Source organism: Acinonyx jubatus, chromosome C2 (genome assembly GCF_027475565.1).
Source record: "Acinonyx jubatus isolate Ajub_Pintada_27869175 chromosome C2, VMU_Ajub_asm_v1.0, whole genome shotgun sequence".
Classification (NCBI taxonomy): Eukaryota; Metazoa; Chordata; class Mammalia; order Carnivora; family Felidae; genus Acinonyx; species Acinonyx jubatus.
In genome coordinates this window covers 91,816,636-91,838,561 of record NC_069384.1, presented here as the reverse complement: position 1 = coordinate 91,838,561, position 21,926 = coordinate 91,816,636, and the positions used below count along the sequence as shown (strand labels likewise).

The 21,926-nt window shown below is 34.2% G+C and overlaps 1 protein-coding gene across 2 annotated transcripts in view; it reads right to left on the bottom strand.

The window, feature by feature from the left end:
* The window catches only part of SPATA16 (spermatogenesis associated 16), a 241,648-nt gene that overhangs the window by 160,404 nt on the left and 59,318 nt on the right, over window positions 1-21,926 (bottom strand). For both annotated transcript variants that reach the window (XM_015088572.3, XM_015088571.3), the window contains exon 3: window positions 3,275-3,420. In XM_015088572.3, coding sequence (XP_014944058.1) covers window positions 3,275-3,420 — 146 coding nt within the window. The remainder of the gene's footprint in view (window positions 1-3,274; window positions 3,421-21,926) is intronic.

The following is a 21,926-nucleotide window of genomic DNA, read 5'->3' as shown; positions in this document are numbered from 1 at the left end:
CCATACATTTCCTGTTACAACTGCTTCCCCACTTGCATAGCACAGGGTATTAGTAGGCATTCAATAAATATTTGTTGAATGAATGAATGAATGAATGTAGATGCCACCATTATAAAAAAAAATTGAAAATCAGATCTTTTGTACATATTTGGTATTTTAGATTTCATCTTGCTTGCTACCTTGTGGCATCAAAATTCTGCAACGAAAACAAACAAACAAGAATCTACAGGTGAGAAACACGCAAAAAAGTGGCATGCATCATTAAAATCTTTACAATTATATACATCAAAATGTAATTATATGATAGAAAAAGAGTTATAGCACGATTTCTACTCTTGTTGAGAGTAGAAATCAATCTTAGGAATATTCAAAACACTTCCTGATAAACAATGGCACTAATCTGATGAGGTAAGCACAGAATTGATATGTTTCGTGAATCTAGGCATCACTTTTGGTTGAAATAAAAATACCATGGTATACATATCTGCCACTTTGGACGTGTTATTAGGAAAAAAATATTAATAATTGTTTCTAGAGCCTTTATATCACTTAGTTTCATATTTTAAATATCAATACACATCTGATTAATTTCAAAATGTATCTTTGTTGAACTTAAAACCATAAAGTTATGGTTCCTGTAGTCTTCCACATGACAAAACAATATGCATTTAGTTTTATCAGAAGCAAAACTACATGATGGTTTTTAAGCTAATTTTTGTGCTAACAAATCTCCTAAAGATATGCAGCAGACCTCACATTTACATAAAATTAAAGAAAGAATGCTTTAGCAAATGCAAATAAATGCAAAAAAGGAATATTTTAATTTTGATTCATGATTAGTATCAACCATCACAATATGGTAATAATACAAAAGCAAAGTTCTGCATTCATTGTATAATTAATGATTGTAAGCTATTTCTAGATTGAGAATTCTGATTAATTAATTTATTTTGAGAAATATATTTATTGATTATATATCAGTCTGTGTTTTAAAGTCTGAGATCTTTAAAAACACTTTAATATTAGAATCATATGCACTGGCTTCTGCAGTTCTGCAGTATGACAAGCCCAGTAAAATGATTTATTTCACTCAGTGCATTATTAATTGTATGAATTGACTGTTTAACCTTTATTGATTTGCATTTCTTATTTAATGTTCAACTTAGAAACAGAAGCAAAAGTTCTTATACTATAGAAAAAAAAAGATAAAAGTTAATCTGAGTGTAATTGGTAAGATCATTTTACTATTCACCATTAAATATCCTCAGCAATTTTTAAGTCTTCAAAGTTCTCTTAGTTTTAAAACAAAAATTGCTAAATCTCAACAGTGAAATTATTGAAGTTTATCTTTGCATTGTTAGGACCTGTAGCATTTTATTGTTTCTTATATTTGGATTACAGTGCAATTTTACATTTATGTTCATCACTTATTTTTATAACACTGAGTTGATTTTTTATGTGATCATGCCATTTGGAACTCTTTTATTATTAAAAATGATTTAGGGGCACCTGGATGGCTCAGTCAGTTAAGCTTCTCTGACTTTGGCTCAGGTCATGATCTTGCAGTTCATGGGTTCGAGCCCTGCATTGTGCTCCGTGCTGACAGCTCAAGGCTGGAGCCTGCTTCAGATTCTGTGTCTCCCTATGTCTCTGCCCCTCCCCTGCTCACACTCTGTATCTGTCTCTGTCTCTGTCACTCTCCCTCAAAAATAAATAAACTTTAAAAAATGATTTAAAAATCCATCAAACCCATTCTGATATCCAGGAGATATTTTTCTTAAAATGTTGGCCATGCTGGTGGCCCTCTTTATGTGTGGTGAAAACCATGGAGAAGGTGATAAATAGTTACTTTCTGTGCATCTTCATTTATTATTGTTTACATATGCCTATAGATTTTCCGGGTCAGTTCCAATTTCAAATATTTTTCCTCTTGTAATTACAAGTCACCCAAGTAGCCCAGGAATTCCAATATTTTGACATACTGAAATATATGTTACATTTCCAATATTGATCCTTTCAAATGGAAATGGAATAAAATTATTTGACAGACTGCATGTCCCAATATAGTTTGGAAACTATGGATACATAAAATGCTTCCAGAAAGTATTGGGTTGAATTTTCTTTTGGTGTCAAAGAGACTCTGCCTTGAGGTTCTGTAGTTGACTTAAGCAGGGAAATTTCTTTCAAGCAGGTTATCTTGTGGATTTCAAAGTGATTTTGTTGTCTGCAGGTCTTTGATGGCAAGGGTAAGCCTACAGATTTGAGATTTCCTTATGACTGTGAGGAATCTTGGGGAGATCTTTTAAATCCTCATGGATGTGGAGCCATAAATAATGTTTCCCATGCTGGCAGATCTCCCACTTACAAGATGGGTCTTAATATAACTGATAGTTAGGTTTCCTAGTGGTTATTAACAAGACAGGCATTATCTTCTCATGTTGATAGTGATTTGTTATTTGTATCCAAAAGAAGTGCAGAATGTGTGAGACCAGAGAATGAATAAGACAAGAAGTTCTAGGTAAATTGCTCAAAGTTAGGCAAGGAAGGGAGGAGGCATCATAATTCTAAGCAAACAGCTATTTGAAAAGCATAACATAATCACTTTAGCTTTGCTGTATATTAAACTATTACCCATGGTAAGAGTAAGGCATTTAGGAAACAGGACATATGAGAGGTACATGTTTACAGAAGAAAAAGAGGCCTGGGGGATTCTGGGAAGCCACAAGATAACATAATGATCCAGAGTTCTGAAGAAGGATAGAACTATAAAAAGAAATCTTTAAGGACAATGATAAAAAGTGTTTCACACCTTTTGGCAGCTGTCACACCTACCCTTGCAAAGCATCCTTTGAATCAGACATCCTATCATCAAATAAACCATGTACTGTCAACTCTTTGCTTATGGTTTAGTCTGAATTTCCTTCCACCATTTTCCATATCTTGTGCATTTTTGGAAATCCTTCTCATCCTTCTGATCCCTCACTTACCTTATTCACTCCTTCCTCGCTTCCTGTAGTAATTTGCTACTCCAGATATCTGCCTTTTTATTTTGACCTGCATTATGTGTAGTTGTGTGTTTATTTCTTCCATTAGGGTTTAAGATGCCCTTTGTCCTCTTTATCATTATCTAGTTTAAAATAAATCAAGTACTAAAGAAATGTTTTTTGTTTTGTCTTTAAATTTAAATGAAATGGAAGTTGATAATACAAGCTCACATAGTGCCCTTTGCTTGCATGAACAGCGTTTACTTGTAGCCATTAATACTTCATTTTACCTGTGTGCATGATTCAGGGCAAGGTCGGGTTTCCTCATGCGTAGATAGCATGTAACAAGCTTTGTCTCAATGAAACTTGCCACACTTGCTATATCTTCAGCAGATGCTTCAAATGGTTTTCCCAGAGCTGCCCCTTTGCTACATAGCTTAAAATTAAAAAAAAAAAACAAAAACAAAACTTTAAATTTCCTGATAATCTTGGCATATAATTGATCTTTTATATAAGCAAAACACATATATGTATGCATACTTTTTCCAAAATATCAGTTAAATATTAATTTTTTGATTATAAATTAAATAAACTATTCCTATTCACTATTATGTGACTATAATATAAAATAAGTAACACATTTTACTGCAAAATGCTTCCTGTAAAACATTTTAAAAGAATGATATATTTTAAGAGGATGCCATTTGCTGAGAATGTCTATTTTAAAAATAAAGCATATAATAAGCAAAGATATTAACAGAAAACCAGGTATAAATCATATTAAATACCAGTACTTTTATGAAAACCCAGCAGAGCAATGATCTAGCACACTATCAAGTCTGATTTAATATAATAAGGGGTATCAGAAGTAAACTCCTAGGAACCATTAACGTGATCGGTGATTAATTTGAGTCTGAATCATATTCTCTAAGATGTTATTGAAAGAAAAGAAGTGAAAATTTATTAGAATTTATTGGCAGAGACCACAGTATCTGAAAAACATGGCAAGAATGTGGAATTCTTAATAAAAATTCCAGGAAGTCAGTGGTTTCTGGGCACCACAGATAAACTGCAGATGAAGAAAATAATTAATTTTTTAGGAGAACCCCAAACATTAAGAAGTGTAAATAATATGACAACGATAGATTGGCACTTGTTTTCCCCTCAGAGTTTTCTACTGTTCTTTGGAATTAAGGCTGATGGGGAAGAAGAAACCCCACTTTCTGTTTAGTGACCTTATTCAGAATATCTGCTTTTTTGCTCTTTTCTATTTCCATCTGACCATATACTGGGTAAAATTGTCTCATGAGGGATAGTAATATTTGGAATTAATATCTGTTTATAAATACCTTAATATAGAATTTCTTATATTCTAAAAACTGTTTAAATGATATAGTTTAAACTAATTTTTCTTTTATAGATTAAGTCAACACTGGCTTATCATTTACATTAACATTATGGTCAACTATTTTTTAAAGTGAAATTTGTGGGGCGCCTGGGTGGCTCAGTCGGTTAAGCGTCCGACTTCAGCTCAGGTCACGATCTCACAGTCCGTGAGTTCGAGCCCCGCGTCAGGCTCTGGGCTGATGGCTCAGAGCCTGGAGCCTGCTTCTGATTCTGTGTCTCCCTCTCTCTCTGCCCCTCCCCCGTTCATGCTCTGTCTCTCTCTGTCCCAAAAATAAATAAAAAACGTTAAAAAAAATAAAGTGAAATTTGTTTGAGAATGGCTATATTCTGTTCTAAAATGTATTTCTCTTAATTTTATCCAAAAGCTATAAGCTTAAATAAAATCTAGAGTCTAGATGTTTAATATCACTAGTTTGAATTGATAGTTACCTGATACGATTATCTTTTGTCTGGATATCCTGTCAATTGTGAGAATTCATATTATTTAAAAGTTTTTTCCTATCTGGTGAAAACCGTTACTTCATTTATTTGGTCAATAAATATTTATTAAATCTAATACTAATTGCCAGACAAATATTACCACCTTTATATTTTAATTTGCATTAGATAGGTCTTTTTAAAATGAGTTTTGGGGTCCCTCAGTGTCTCAGTCAGTTGAGAGTAGGGCTCTTGATTTCGGCTCAGGTCATGATCCTAGAGTCATGGGATGGAGTCCCACATTGGACTCCACACTGAGCATATAGCCTGCTTAAGATACTCTGTGGGTCTCTCTCTCACCCTCTGCTCCCCTCCCCCCCCCCCACCACCTTTCTGTCTCTCAAATAAATAAAAATTAAAAAAAGATAAAGTGAATTTTGGCTGGTTTTAGCTCTGTGTAAATTCCTATTTTTTTAAATCCCTTGCCTATTTCCATTGACATGTTAATCTCTTATTTATTATAAGAGCTCTTTAGACATATAAGCTATTATCCCTTTTCCTGTAAAAACTATGTATACATGATCAAATATAAGCGTCTTTCCTTCAAATTATCTTTTAGAGGGGCACCTGGGTGGCTCAGTTTAAGCATCCGACTTCGACTCAGGTCATGATCTCACAGTTTGTGAGTTCGAGCCCCGCGTCAGGTTCTGTGCTGACAGCTCAGAGCCTGGAGCCTGCTTCGGATTCTGTGTTTTCCTCTCTCTTTCTGCCCCTTCCCCATTCACGCTCTCTCTCTCTCTCTCAAAAATAAATAAACATTAAAAATTAAGAAAAAACAAATTATCTTTTAGAAAAATAGACAAATTTAACTCATGTTCTTAAAAGGATTCTCAAAGTACATACTATAAAACCTTTTTCTCAATTATTTTAGAAGAAAAAAAGGAAAGACGATTTGTGGATGACCTTAGTTTCGATGTTTTATAAAGATCACCCGATTAATTGGTAATAAAAGAGACAAAACATTTAACACTGATTTAGTAACTATTCCTGAGTCTGACCCTCACAAATGTCAAGGTGGTTATAAACACATCTTGAAATATACTTTAAGCACTGTAGTTTGAACATAGCAGCTTGGGATAGCATCTCCCTTCTGCCAATCTGATCCTTTAGGACCTAGAAATACCTACACGGACAATCTTCCAGGGGAAAAAAAGATTTTTGAATGGAATAGCTCTTCATAAAGCCCAAATCAGTAGAAAATGAAGTGAGTAAAAATTGTGTAGTTTAGTTAGTATATCAAAGCATTAAAATTCTAGACCTTCTTCATTAACTTTATCTTCTAAATGAAATCAGCACTTTTTTCAAGTCTCAAATACCCAAACCTCCTGAATTCCTCATATAAAATCTTACACAAATAAAACAATAAGCAAACAAGTCACCCATTGAGTGCATTCTTTGACCCTTCCTGTCTGTGTTCCTCTCTGATGTGATGGAGCAGATAAGCCTCCTTTCTCAGGCAAACTTTTTTTTTTTTTTTGATAGAGTGGAGAGTGTGGGGGTGGGAGGGGCAGAGGGAGAGAGAGAGAGAGAGAGAGAGAGAGAGAGAGAGAGAATCTCAAGCAGGCTTCACACCCAGCAAGGAGCCTGCTGCAGACTGCTATCTTGGGACTGTGAGATCATGAACTGAGCTGAAATCAAGAGTCACCCAGCTGAGCTGAAATCTGACAGCCACCCAGATGCCCCCTCAGGCAAACTTTTTGTGGGATGAAGGTGTGGGCTGTTCAGGGAGTAGTTACAGGATGACCTCAATGAGGATATTCAGATCTTACATGGCAAAAAATAGACCTTCAGACTATTAAAGGCTTTTTCTACGAACACTGAAAGTGAAGAATAAATGTTGTTAGGAGATCAGTCTTCTAACAACGGTGATATTCTCTACTTCTATAAAATTGAAGGCCAGAATAAGAATGAAAATGATCAACCTTTAGACTTATTTGAAATAAGCCTTGCAATTAGGCAAATTGTTATCAAATATGCTGAAATTAAAGGTAGGATTATAGGTAAATGTAGACAAAAGTTTGGCATCAGTATTGCTTAAAAATTCCAGATATTTTACTGAATTTTTAAATTTATATGCAGACATTTGTACAGACTTTATTTCTCTAGAAGATAAAGGACTTTAGTGTGGTATGAGTTGAATGCAGGAAAGGTGACTTTGTTCAACTAATATTTGCCTGAAATTATATACGTAAGTCTTTGGTAAAATAAGTCATGAACACAACAGAATAAAAACTTTTAGACTATTGGATAACACATCAGTGAGGAGACTTTGAACTGGGAAATATTATTATTGGGTATTAATTTTTTGTTTCCAAAGGAAGACTAAAATATTTTTCAATGAAGCATGGACAAATTAAAAGAATATTATTTAAGGGAAAATACAATGAAAAATCCTATGGGTATAGTTATTGTTCTGATGAGAAGCTAAATATTAAAATTTCAGTAGTAAATTAGAATCACGGGTTCAAATTTTAATAAGAATATATATATTTATAAAATATATATGATAATTTTCTGAAAACAAGATAATACTTTGGAGTTATAAAACATTTTTTCTAAAATATCTCAAGGTTCTCTTAAGAAATAAATATCAAAATTGTTTTCAGAAATTTTGTCATAAAGAAATTTCAAGGTTTGTTTAAAAATACAGATAAAAATTGGGGTGCTTAGGTGGTTCAGTCGGTTAAGCGTCTGACTTCGGCTCAGGTCATGATCTCATGGTTCGTGGGTTCAAGCTCCGCATCAGGCTCTGTGCTGACAGCTCGGAGTCTGGAGCCTGCTTTGGCTTCTGTGTCTCCCTCTCTCTCCACCCCTCCCCTGCTCCTGCGGTCTCTCTCTGTCTCTCAAAATCAAATAAATGTTAACACACACACACACACACACACACACAACCTATAAAAATAACACAAATCCCCATAAGAGCAGAAATAGCCAATATTAAATATTATATTGTGGGTCTTATTCTTAAAATGCAACCATGTATTTTTTTTTTAATTTAAGATCAGCATTATCAAGACTAATATTGTTAATAGGGTTCTCCCCCTTTTAGGATATTATATGATGAGTGCTTGCCCACTATATTTCTGAAACATAATTTTGAGTGATTCCTGAAGATCTAGGGAAGAATAATAAATTTGAAAAATATGCATTATTTTAGTTAACAAATATCCACAAATAAGAGTACATGTCATCCATCCAATAAATAATTTTCAAGGTTTTTATATTGTTTTTGGAGTTACAAAAACATCTAAAGATAGACAATAATTTATCCATAACTCTATCACAATGTGTAATTGCCATTAATTTTTGATATATTTCTTTCTTTTTTAATGTTTATTCATTTTTGAGAGAGAGAGAGAGAAAATGAGCAGGAGAGGGTCAGAAAGAGAGGGAGACCAAGAATCCGAAGCAGACCCTGTGCTGTCAGCACAAAACCCAACGCAGGGCTCAAACCCTCAAACCGTAAGATCACGACCTGAGCCAAAGTCAGACACTCAATTGATTGAGCCACCCAGACGCTCCCCCCTACCTTTTTCTTTTAATGTTTGGCATATTTCTAATATCCCTGATAATCACAGGTGTAAATATCCTCAACAAAACATTAGCAAACCAAATTCAATAATACATGAAAAGGATCATATACCTTCGATTACGTGGGATTTATTCCAGGGATGCAAGGATGGTTCAACATATACAATCATTGTGATATATCACATTAATAAAATGAAGAATTAAAAATCACATTACCATCTTAATAGATGCAGAAAAGGTATCTGACAAAATTCAATATCCGTATATGATAAAAACTCAACAAAATGAGTATGGAGGAAATGTACTTCAACATACTCAAGCACGCAGCTAACATACTCAATGATGAAAAGCTGAAAGCTTTAAAATGAAAGCCATGAAAAGAGTAAAATCTTGCCATTTGTAACATAGATAAATCTTGAGGGTATTATACTAAGTGAAATAAGAAAGGCCGACAAAGACAAAAACTGTATTGTCTCACTTGAATGTGGAACCTCAAAATCACAAAAAATGAACAACAACAACCAAAACCAAGGTAATATATATACAGAGAACAGATTGGTGGTTGCCAGATGTGGGAGGCAGGATGTGGGCAAGTGGCTAAAAGGAATCAAAAGGTACAAACTTCTAGTTACAAAATAAATAACTTTATGGAGGTGTAATGTACAGCATGGTGACAATAGTTAGTAATATTATTGCATATATGAAAGTTGTGAAGAAGTTAAATCTTAAAAGTTCTCATCACAAGAAAAAAATTTGTAACTATGTCTGGTGATGGATATTAACTAGACTTACTGTGGTGATCATTTTACAATATATAAAAATATCAAATCATTGTGTCACCTGAAATCATCAAATCACCTACAACTAATATAATATTGTATGTCAATTATACTTCAATAATTAAAAAAACATTGAAAAAATTTGTTTTGGCATTTTTCTTTCCATAATTTTCATGTTTTTTTATCATGATAAATTATATATTGTATATAATTTTTGTACCCTTTTTTCATATGCTTTGCTTCTTTTTATATGTTGTCAATGAAAAAACCAAAACATATTTAAAATATACTCATGTAAAAATTATAGTTGGGTATTTCAATATCCCCCTATAAGCAAATACTAAAAATACTCTAAAGAAAATCACCAAGGACACAGAAGATCTGAACAACACCACCTAATCACAGCAGAATACATATTTTTCTTAAGCACCCATGTAAAAGTCACCTATACAGACTATATTGTGGGGCATAAAACAAACCTCAACATAATTGAAAACACCGAAATCATTCAGAATATATATTTTTGGACCATAATGGAATCAAAACTCATCAATAGAAAAAAAAATCCACTTTGAAAGTGGGCAAAAAACATGAATAGACATTTCACCAAGAAGGACATACAGATGACAAATAAACATATACAAGATATTTGACAGTTTACTGTTCACCATCATTAATCATTAGAGAACTGCAAATTAAAACTGCCAATTATAACTACAGAATGGATAAAATAAAAAATAGTAATGATACCAAAAGCTGAGAAAGCTGAGAAACGAGATCATTCACACTCTGATGACAGAAATGTAAAATGCTACAGCTACTTGAAAAAACAATACAGCAGTTTAGTTTTTTCTTTAAAAATTTTTTTTCATGTTTATTTAATTAGTTTGAGAGAGAGAGAGAGAATGTGCACATGTGTGCACAGGCAGGGGAGGGGCAGAGAGAGAGACAGAGAGAGAGAGAGAGACAGAGAGAGAAATCCCAAGCCAGCTTCGTGCTGTCAGTGCAGAGCCAATCACACAAACTGAGATCATGACCTGAGCTGAAACCAAGAGCCTGATGCTTAACCAACTGAGCCACCCAGGTGCCCCCAATATGGCAGTTTCTAAATAAACATGCAACTACTATACAGCTCAATAATTGCACTCCTGGGCACTTATCCTAGAGAAATTAATGTTCACAAAAATCCATACATGAATGTTTACAGAACTTAATTCATATCAGCCCCAAACTGCAAGTACCCTAGATGTTCTTCAATGGGTCAATGATTTAACTGTGGTACATACATACGATGGATGAATGGATACTATTTTGCAATAAGAAGAAAAAAGAGTGATACAACAACTTAAATGAATTACTAGAGAATTATGCTGAATGAAAAAAAGCCAACCCCAAAGGGTTACATACTACATTACTATATAGCAAAATTATAGGAAAAGAGAACAGATTAATATTGTGAGGGATTAGTGGTTAGTAATGGGATGGGTGTTGCGGTTATAAAAGGCCAACAGAACAAACAGCATTATATCTTGACTTTGGTGGGCGAATACATGCATCTTACAAATCTTAAAACTGCATAGAACTAAATACACACAATACACACACATGAGTACAAGTAAAACTAGAGAAATCTTAATAATGGTAGATTGTATCAATTCTAATACTCTGGTGGTGATATTGTACTATATTTTACAAGATCTTACCATTGAGAAAAACTGTATAAAGAATACATGGGATCTCTGAATTATTTCTTACAACTGCAAACAAATGTACAATTATCTCAAAGTAGTTTAACTAATGAATTATCATGTTAGTATTTATGTCTCTCTAATTTTTCCCTCCCCTGCCTTCTTTTTAGCACACTTATAATCATGTTTAACTGGGGTTTTGAAAGATAAATCATATCTGAGGGACTTTTCTATAGGGCTTTTTTTTCTGCATCAAATTATAGACTGATTCCTATAATGAGGAATAATAACGCATAATGAGGTTTGCTCTGAAGTTTTATTCAGAAGCCATTGTGAAAGGATGCATCAGTCCTTCCACATTCTCATCATTGTGGACTCTTCTCTGAGGACATTTGCCATGAGATGAGGGCTGTGTTTAATGACAGGAATCACAAGGGGAAGTTGGCAAGTTCTTTTGTATAATGAGCTCATTATTTATTTTTTTTCTTAATCATCTTTCAGTTTGCTAGCACCCACTTCCAAGTAGTTTTTTTCCAAGTAATTTTTTGAAGAGGGGTTATGTGAATGGTAACTTTTCTGAGCTAGTGCACAGCTGAGAATGTATTTTTGTTAACATTACACATGCAAATTAACATGGCTGAATATACATTTCTTGACACATGAAATGAATGTTTCTCTGTAAATACATAGTTCTCCATTTATATTCTTGTATTTAGCAGACAGAGAAGAAAAAACATAGCACTTTTAAAAAATGAAACCAGATATAATTTTTAAAAACTTCCTGTATTGAAATTTCTTCCTTTTCCTCAAGCATGTTGTATTTTTTCTATCTTCTTATAATTCAAAATATTGCTATCATAAGTTCAGATGTATTCTGTTCTCATCTACTTTACCTAGAAAGAGGTACATTCTTTGTGTTTCCATACTCAGTTTTGTTTAACTTCTGAAACTTTTCTTCGGTTACATCTTTGATTATTGGTCTCATCCTAACTGCTGTGTTTTCTTTCTTAAGAAAGTAATTCTTAAGTTGTGTCTTATGTCTCTACTCTCTAGGTTTTCTGATTTTTTTTTTTTTTTTTTTTTTACCTCTCCATTCTAGGAACATCTCAATATTGACTGCTATGTCATTGGCTTTATTTTCCTCATTATTAAATTCTACTTCTTTTTACAAAAGCAATACTAGTGATAACAAATGAAAGTATTTAAATAGTACTTAAATAATTACAAGCAATGTTCTAAGTGTTCTCCCTCTATTACCCCATTTAATAATCACAATACGAAGCACTATTTTCATGCCCATTATCTTAGTTTAGGATGCTATGATAAAATACCATAGACTGGGTGGCTTAAGTATCCAACAGTCAGCTCTCACAGTTCTTAAGACTGAGAAGTCCAAGGGGCACCTGGGTGGCTTAGTCGGTTAAGCGTCCGACTTCGGCTCAGGGCACGATCTCGCGGTCCGTGAGTTCGAGCCCCGCGTCGGGCTCTGGGCTGATGGCTCAGAGCCTGGAGCCTGCTTCTGATTCTGTGTCTCCCTCTCTCTCTGCCCCTCCCCCGTTCATGCTCTGTCTCTCTCTGTCTCAAAAATAAATAAACTTAAAAAAAAAAAAAAGACTGAGAAGTCCAAGATCAGGGTGCTAGTATGGTCCAGTTCTGCTGAGGCCCTCTTTCTGATCGTAGACTGGCTGACTTTTCATTGTAACCTCACATGGCAGAATGGCAGATAGCCAGAGAACTCACTGGGGTCTCTTCTGTAAGGACACTAATCCCATTAGTGAGGGCTGTACCCTCATAACCAAATCACCCCCAAAGGCTTACCTCCTAATACCATCACCTTGGGTATTAGGCTGCAACATATGAATTGTAGGGGAGGGGTGGATATAAACATTCGGTCCATAAAGCTCATTTCACAGATGAGGAAACTGAAGTTAAGAGAGTTTAAGTAATCTGCTCAGGCTACAGAATTAGTAACTGGGAGTTTTACCTAGATGTCTGGCCCTAGACTCTGTGCTTTTAATCACCATACTAGTGCTACACAATGTCATTCCATGAGCTACTGATTTATGATGAAATAGGAAAGAAACAGAGAACAAATATTCAGAAACTTTTATACCAATTCAACAGAGAAATATTATATCTGTTGAATCTCATAATAAAAAAAGTAGGTTTTGTATTTTTGTCTTATTTTTACTTCACATTTTCCTAGTAATTCATTTTTACTGTATTTAGTAAAGATCAATCCACAACTGATTGGGAGAAAAACAAAATGAAACAGAACTGGTTCTTCACCACAGATAGTGAAAAGAACTCTCTACTAAACTATTAGAAATTTAGGTAATTAAGAAGTCATAAAGAGAAAAAAAACATTCAAGTTCTATTATTTAAAAAATGATTAAAAGAATAAAAATGGTTACTGTTAGATATTTGTATGGGTCTATCAGTCCTTACCCTTCAATTTACAAAAATTATATTTCTCACTATCCATATTATGTAACCTGATTTTTTGTTTCTTTCTTTGAATATATAATAGACATTAATAAATACAGATGTATATCATATTTTTTTGGATGGTGGCACAATTTTACTAGATCCCCATACAATATTTTCTCCAGTGAGAAATTTCTCTAATGGCATTGAAAGTTCTCAGAGCCATAAATAATGTACATTGAACAGCCTTGTATATACATCTTTGCCCACACATTTGATTATTTCCAAATTGTTGTATTCTGTATGTCATTATGTTTTCTTACATACTGGAACTGCTGAGTCAGGAGTATACATCACAATCCAAAAAAACCACATTTCGATTATAAAAGTGCTCTTTCGGAAAAGTTTTTAAATGTTTACTTATTTTTGAAAGAGAGAGTGAGTGGAGGAGGGACAGAGAGAGAGTCAGAGGATCTGAAGTGGGCCTTGCACTGACAGCAGTGAGCTGGATGTGGGGCTCGAACTCACAAACCATGAGATCATTACCTGAGACAAAGTCAGACACTTAACTGACTGAGCCACACAGACACCCCTAAATTTTATTCATTTTTAAATTGGGCTGTTCTAATTCTTCTTGACCTATTTTTATTTAGCAAATATATAATTTGATTCCTTTCCAAATATGTAATCTGAGTTATGCTTATCATGTTTTTATATCAGGTTTATGCTAGCTTTGTAAAACAAACTAGAAAGATTCCTATCTTTTCCAATGTTGTGGAATGTTTTGAAATAAATAGTTGAAAACAATTTGAACCCAGTTCCTTTCACCTCTTTTTTCTTATTTGATTATTATTCTGTTCAGATTTTCAATGTTTTGCATCAATTATATTAATTTATATTTTCCTAGAGAATTATTAGTTTCACTCAGATTTTAAAATGTCATTACAGTGAAGAACATTATATTCTTAGAACATTTTAAATGTCTGTGTTATTAGTGGTGTCATTTCTTTCATTATCTGTACCATGTAGCTTTGTTTTGTTTATTCTTAGCTAGAATTGCCAGAAGTTTGACTATTTTGTTTTCCCTAAAACCAACAAACTCTTAGATTAATTTATTAATTCTCCTATTCTGCTTTCTAATTTATTGATTTTGGTTTTTATGTTGGCTATTTTTTCTCTCTTGCTTTCCTTTGATTTTGTTTTTCTTTCTGTTTTTCCTGCAGTTCTTTCACTAACTTTCACTTTGTTTAGCTAAATACATAGTTCATTTATTTTAGTTTTTCCTACATGTAAGTTTGTTGTATGCTTCTGTGATTCACTCAGGAAAAAAAAATCATAGCTTTTATTTCCATCTCTTTGCCAACAGCTATTTAAGACACTGTGGGCTCATTAGTATTCTTTTTTTTTCTTTGTAAAGTTTATTTATTTATTTTGAGAGAGAGAGAGAGTGCAAACACAGGAGGGGCAGAAAGAGAGGGAGAGAGAGAAACCTAAGCAGGCTCCTCACTGTCAGCAGCATGACACCCAATGCAAGGCTTACTCCCACGGACTGTGAGATCATGACCCAAGACGAAATCAAGAGTCTGACCTTAACCAACTGAGCCACCCAGGCACCCCAGTATCCTTTAAAACTTTACTACTTACTTCGCTTACTTATAAGACTAAAACTTTTTTACATTTTTGTTAGTCATTTATATTTCATTATTGATGGATTCTCTACGCAGATCCTTTACACTTGTATGGTCTTCAATGTTCTCACTATTTTTCTTGTTAATTTCTATGAGCTCAGTCATAGAAGCCTGGTGTTTTGAAATGTTCTGCATTTCTTTTCCCATTCTACAGATTTAAACTACTTCAGAGAACTGCTTCTATCCCATGTGGTAGCCCTTTCAAGATACAGATGTTACAACTGCATAAGTGCAGTGTTGAGAGATCTTTTTTTGCTACAATGAACAACTGTGTGTCTGAGAATAAAGTCAATCTAGAAAGAGCGGAGCCAAAAATAGAGAAAGTGAAAAGCCCAACAGTGAATCCTGAAGGTATTCTCTTGAATCAAAATATGAAAGATAATTTTAAGACGTGGTATTCTTTGATTAATTTTGAAAAAGTGAGACTAGGGGACTGGAAGAAATAAAATTATAAAAAATAAAAAATTAAATTGCAAAATGAATTTTAAACTAGAAGCAATAAGTAAAGAACAAGTTACAAAATCAAGTCAGAAATGTGGACAATTTCTAAAAATATGAAAGATATTAAAGACTCCATTACTAATGAATTTTGATAATTTCTAAAACATTTGTTAAGTATATAGTTACATTTAACTTCTTAGTATCTCCATGAAGTAGATAAAATAATTTGCCTCATTTGGCAGGTGTTAAAGCCTATGCTGAAAGAGCTCTAATGATTTGCCCAGTTAGTAGCAAAGGCTAGAACTGGTTTTTTAAAATTCTTTTATTTTAATTAATTAATTTATGTATTTATTTTTAGATTCAAATCAGTTACATATAGTGAAGTATTAGTTTCAAGAATAGAATTTAGTGATTCATCACTTATGTATATATATATATAACAACCCGTGCTCATCATGACAAGTGCCCTCTTCGATGTTCATCACTCATGTAGCCCATCTCCCCATCCACCTCCCTCCATCAACCCTCAGTTTGTTCTCTATGTTTAAGAGTCTCTTATGGCCCCTCTTATTTTATTTTCCTTCCCTTCCCCTATGTTCCTCTGTTTTGTTTCTTATATTCCTTAAATGAGTGAAATCATATGGTATTTGTCTTTTCTGACTGACTTATTTCACTTAGCATAATACACTCCAGTTCCATTCACGATGTGCAAATGGCTACATTTTATTCTTTTTGATTGATGAGTAATATTCCATTGTACGTATATACCACATCTTCTTTATCCATTTATCAGTACTGATTTTTTTTTAATGGGATGTTTTCTTTTCTCTACATCTGGCTCATTGTCCTAAATTATTCTGTCCACTACATTTTTTTTAAATTTTAGTACCTAGCACCTCTGTTAGACATCGTGTAGACTTTCTCATTGCAACTTCCAATGAATTTTTTTTTTTTTTTTGGAAAATATGTTTTCTGGATTCCACCTGAGTTTAATGCTTCCCTTTCTTTCATACCATGTACAATATTTCCAAAGGCCTGTCTTTGTATAAGAGACTGGTCCAAGTAAAATGTTTGCTTGAGATTGGTTGGTGGCTTCTTCTTGGCTGCCTTTGTAGTTCACTGTGGTGCTGTTAGAACTTCACGTAGAATTGTCCTTCCCAGGAGAATTGGAAGGGAAAATGAAATAAAACCAAATTTAACCTCCAGAGTTCACTGCTTTTTCACCTCTTCTCATCAACTTCATATCTCAAGGTGAAATAAATTACTGCTTGTCAATTTCCATTTCTCAAATGCTAAAGTGATTAACACTTATGCATATACATTAAAAGAGAGGTATTAATAGTGGAATTACGGGATGAAATAGCACTGAGAATCCCCCAAATGAGCCCTTGACCAAAGCTGGGGACTGCTAGCATTCTAGTTACAAAAGCCCCTGTGTCTCTGAGTTGGGAATGCAATAGATACAGACAACAATCCACTTTTTATCATCTGTTCTTCCTTTTGTTTTTTTGAAATTCCACCTGGTGTCTAGCACATTTTTGCAATTATTTTGTGTTTTAGAAATCTCTTCATCTGGGTTAATGCATCTGGAAGGCAAAAATTTAGGCACAACAGCTAACCACCATCTTAGCCTGCAAATCTTTAAATGAGATCTTTAAAATTCCTTTTAGATACCAAACTAGATGTTCACTACAAGGGTCTCATTACTAATAGTTTTACATATCAATAAATATCTTTTTACACTCCTTTAACAGAGTGGAAAGAAGCTCTACACTATAGAATAACACCCATTGGTTTTAAATTTTCTATCATCTTATTACATGAAAGAGGAATGAATCAGAGAGCTCATCACTTGTAACTTTCCACATGGTGCCACATAGATCTACTAAAGTGTCTCCCTGGGAGAGACAGAGTGTGTGGGGCTAAGAGATGCAGAGAATTATGTTCACACATCAGCAGACTTAAAAGTACCATCAGGGTTTCAGGAGCAATGCTTTTCAGCCAAGTAGGCCACTATGTGACCTCTATTAAATTTATGGGAATTGGAGAAATGAGGTTACTTCCTAGGTGACAAGCTGTTGAATGACAGTAAAAAGTAATTAATCACTCCTACTCCTATTTGTTAAAATAGCTATGCTTCAGTACCCCCCACCCCCAGGTAGTCTTTCAAATAGAGGTGTGGCCAGAGTAGGCTTATTCCACTGTGTTTCACCTTGATCTGACCAGCCAGCAATATGCTTATGCTCTGGAGCATGTAGATGATACACATTAACCTTCAGATTTTTTTCCAGGAATACCCCTAAACTCCAGCTATCTGATGTGTAAAGCAGAGCAGAAGCATGGTAGGAGTGAAATGGATTAATACAATAAATCTTCCTTCACTCTTGCCCCTGCATTTTAGCTCATAAATGCAGTGATTTTAAAATAAAGATAATGTTAGTAACACGCTTGTTTTAAGTTATTTATATTATTAAGTGAATATGGTATTATACACAAACTCATCTCTTGCACAATAATTACAGCTAACATTTATTAGTGCTGGCTATGTGTTTAGTATTGTCCTAAGCTCTTTATACAGAGTGTCCCATTAAATATTATCCTTTATATATGGTATCTTATGATTTCCAATTTTCTGATAAGAAAATTAGGTTTAAGAGAGTATGCTAACTTATCAGACGGTAAGTTCTGGAGCTATGATTCAAATTCAGATCTGCTGTCTCACCTAGACCCTGTATTCTTTAGATAGTATGCTCCTCAACTGGCCATTAATGTTAGTCACAAACAAATCCTAGAAGGACCAGTGTGAATCCCAACGGCTTAACTTAATTAACACTGCTGTTTTATTTATGACTATTTCATTCATATTCATATATTCAGTGATACATATCTATATTTATGTCTATATCTCACTGGACTACCATTAAGTAAAGAGTAGGATAGGGAAAACAGGCAGGAAAAAAGAGAGACAGGTCAACATTTATTGAGCAACCTGGTAAGACACTTTTATATACGTGAATCACTTAATTCCTACCATCACCCATTTTATAGACAGAGTTGACTAATTCAAGAAGCAGGTTGACTAATTCAAGGAGGCTAGAACAGGCAAAAATGTAGAGAAGAAGGAGTAGATAGTGCATGCAAATAACAAAAGGAACAGATGGTGAAGGTGCTATAGGGAGAAAAGGAACACAGTTCTTGTTAAGATCACAGGGGTCCTTGTCTGGGGTCCAGTGATGAAGGCCTCAGCAGGTAGCAGGGAGAGGGATGGGCCAATTGTTTAGCCAGAACTACCAATTTCCTAGGCATGGGAGTTTCTGGTCTACTCTTTCATATCCTTTGCTGAATAATAGTAAAATAAAAATTAATATTTTGAGAACATTTGATAATAACTGTGATTTTGTGGGACCCTTGATCTTAATATATACACTGCAGATTTATTTATTTTCCAATTTATATTCATGTTAATTAAATGTTTTTCATAACCTCATTTTGTTTAAGTGGGGAAAGCTGGGCAGTCTGAGAGGGTATGTTTTCCTTGGAAATGTTGGGATAACTATATAAGACAAGTGATATATCAAAAAATTGTATGCTTTTGAGGACATGGTTTTCAAGGATTTAAGAATTAAGGGAATAAAAAACCCAATAATCCACAAATTCAATGCCCTAAGACACATCACTTGATTTCACTCTCTTGTTCTCTTTCAGTTATCATGGACATTTATAGCAGTATTAATTATTTTGGAGCAAACTCTGATGGAACTGTATATGAGTCAGCAATTGGCATGAAAACACTGCAAAACAAACCACCCCAAAATTCCCTGGTATGCAACAGTATGCAATTATTTCTTGTCAACACATCTGCAGGTTGACTAAGGTTGGCCAAACCAGGATGTATTCAGGTAGTCTCGGCTCTAAGATGATAGTTAATTCCAGGCTAACTAGGAGTTGTAACAGCAACCATTGGAAACATGTTCTATCATAGAAAAGACAGCAATAGAAGGGGGTAAGAGAACTAGGCAAACACATTTAAAGCCTCGCTCATTTTAGGTCCATTAACATTCTATTGGCCAAAGCAGGTCACATGGCCAAGCCCAACATGAAGTGCTGATACCATGGCTAGGGTGAGGATGTATAATGCTATGAAGTGGATGGGTTTGGGAGTGAACAACTGGGACCAATAACTTAATTTACTATAAGCAGAGAAATAGATGTCTCTAAAAATTTCTTTTTCAAATTCCTCAACCATACATTCGCTTGTGAAAGTGTGCAATGTGGGTTATGACACATGATAAAAATCTAGGGCTCTACTACTATTGTTCTTCCTTTTCTTTTATTTTTATTTATTTATTAAAAAATTTTTTTAATGTTTATTTATTTTTGAGAGACACAGAGGCGGAGTGTGAACAGGGGAGGGGCAGAGAGAGGGAGACACAGAATCTGACAGGATCCAGGCTCCAGAGTCTGAGCTGTCAGCCCAGAGCCCAACGCGGGGCTCGAATTCACAAGCCATGAGATCATGACCTGAGCCGAAGTCAGATGCTCAACCGACTGAGCCACCCAGGCGCCCCTCTTCCTTTTCTTTTAATACCACAAGTTCCTTCAAGGCAGAAATTGACAACTCTAAATTTTATGTTCTACAGAATGCTAAAGAGTTAAAATAATTCTCAGATCAAATAAGCTTGTGATATGCTTGGCTACCAGACTACTAAAACTATCCAACATACTAATGCATATTGCAAATATCTAAGGAAGATGTGGCATACAATATTTTACACATTTATTTAACCACAGAATCCCCTTCCTGCAACAAACTTATTTTATTTAAAAAGAACATCTTAAGGCTCTACTTTTGTGGAATTCATTTTGGGAAATGCTGTTTGTCCTAAGGCAACTCCATGTTTCTTACTTCTTATTTCAGATGGGGCTGGCATCTGGTTAATACCCCACTTTTAAGATAAATTTTTCTATTTTTAATGCTTATTTACTTATTTTGAGAGAGAGAGAGAGAGAGAGAGAGAGCGAGAGCAGGGGAGGAGCAGAGAGAGAGGAGAGAGAGAATCCTAAGCAGGGTCCATGCTGTCATTGTGGGGCCCAGTGTGGGGTTCAATCCTACAAATTGTGAGATCATGACCTGAGCCAAAACCAAGAGTTAGATGCTTAACTGACTGAAGCACCCAGGAACTCCAATATAAAATGTTTTAAAAAGAATTTGAGGAGTACACTTATAAAGAGCACTGAGTAATGTATACAATTGTTGAATCACAATATTGTACACCTGAAATTAACATAACAGTGTATGTTAACTATATTGGAATTAAAATTTAAAAAAAAAACGATAAAATTAAGAAAAAAAGAATTTGAGGACAGGGAGCAGGTTTAGCATATGTGAGCGCAAGGCAATATAATTGTATTATTGATAAAGTCTGGTATACTCTATTTCAATTTACCCAGGTTACCTATGTTACTTTTAAGTTAGTCAAATCCAGGTATGTCTTACTGTCCTTTAGAATTTCCTTTTTAAACATTTCAGAAATATTTATGTACACATTTAAAGTATGCTAGCAATTAGTGTTTGTGGATGCCAAGAAATTTCTATTTCTAGGCCGAGGAAGAATGGAGTTCTGAGGTCATTTAATCCATACTGTTATGTTAGGTGTTAAATTCTGACTAGTATAAAATTTTTAAAAAGTCAGCAATACCAGTGGATATTTTCATCTCAGAATGCATGTTTAAATTAACACCTGGATATTATGCTATGAAGAATAACACTTAAAAAAAAACACCCATGAGGCTGGGACGGTTTTAACTCAGTAGAAAATATTTTTGTACACTGTAAGTTTTTATGGAATGTTATAAATCTGAAAAAAATGATTTTAAACAGCTGAGATTTTATAGCCACTCAGGGATAATAAAAAGTTTGAAGAATATATTATATTATGTAGATGAGGGGAATATATTAGTCAATATTGTGACTTTTTAAGATTTTTCTCTTAAAATAAAGAAAATTATTCACTAATCTTTTAGGTAAAATGTCAGTATGTTTTTGCATAATCTCTCTCTTACCAATATATCCTAATGTTCAAAAAACAAAACAAAACAAAAAAAAACGTGGTATAAGATCTTCTGGGAGTAGTAAATCTCAAGCCCGCCCACATAGCAGGGCAATACATGGTCCCTGATTATAAAAGGCCACAAACTCTTCACAATATTTAAAAAGATTTTTTGAAGAGCAGCTCAACAGTTAATCCTGTACTGCTAAAAATATTTGAACGGGAATCTGAAATTTCTATAATACTTCTATACATTATCTTAGTTTTCTTCATTGAAGCTCTAAAAGGCAGATCAGGCAGGTACTGACTCCCATTTTGTGGGTAATAAAACTGAGTTTCAGAGGGATCTAGTGACCTGTCCAGGGTCACTCAGTTCATAAATAGTTGAACAAGAAACTAAAAATAATTCTTCTGTTTCAAATTCAGTGCTTTCCCCCATCTTTGTACACTTTTT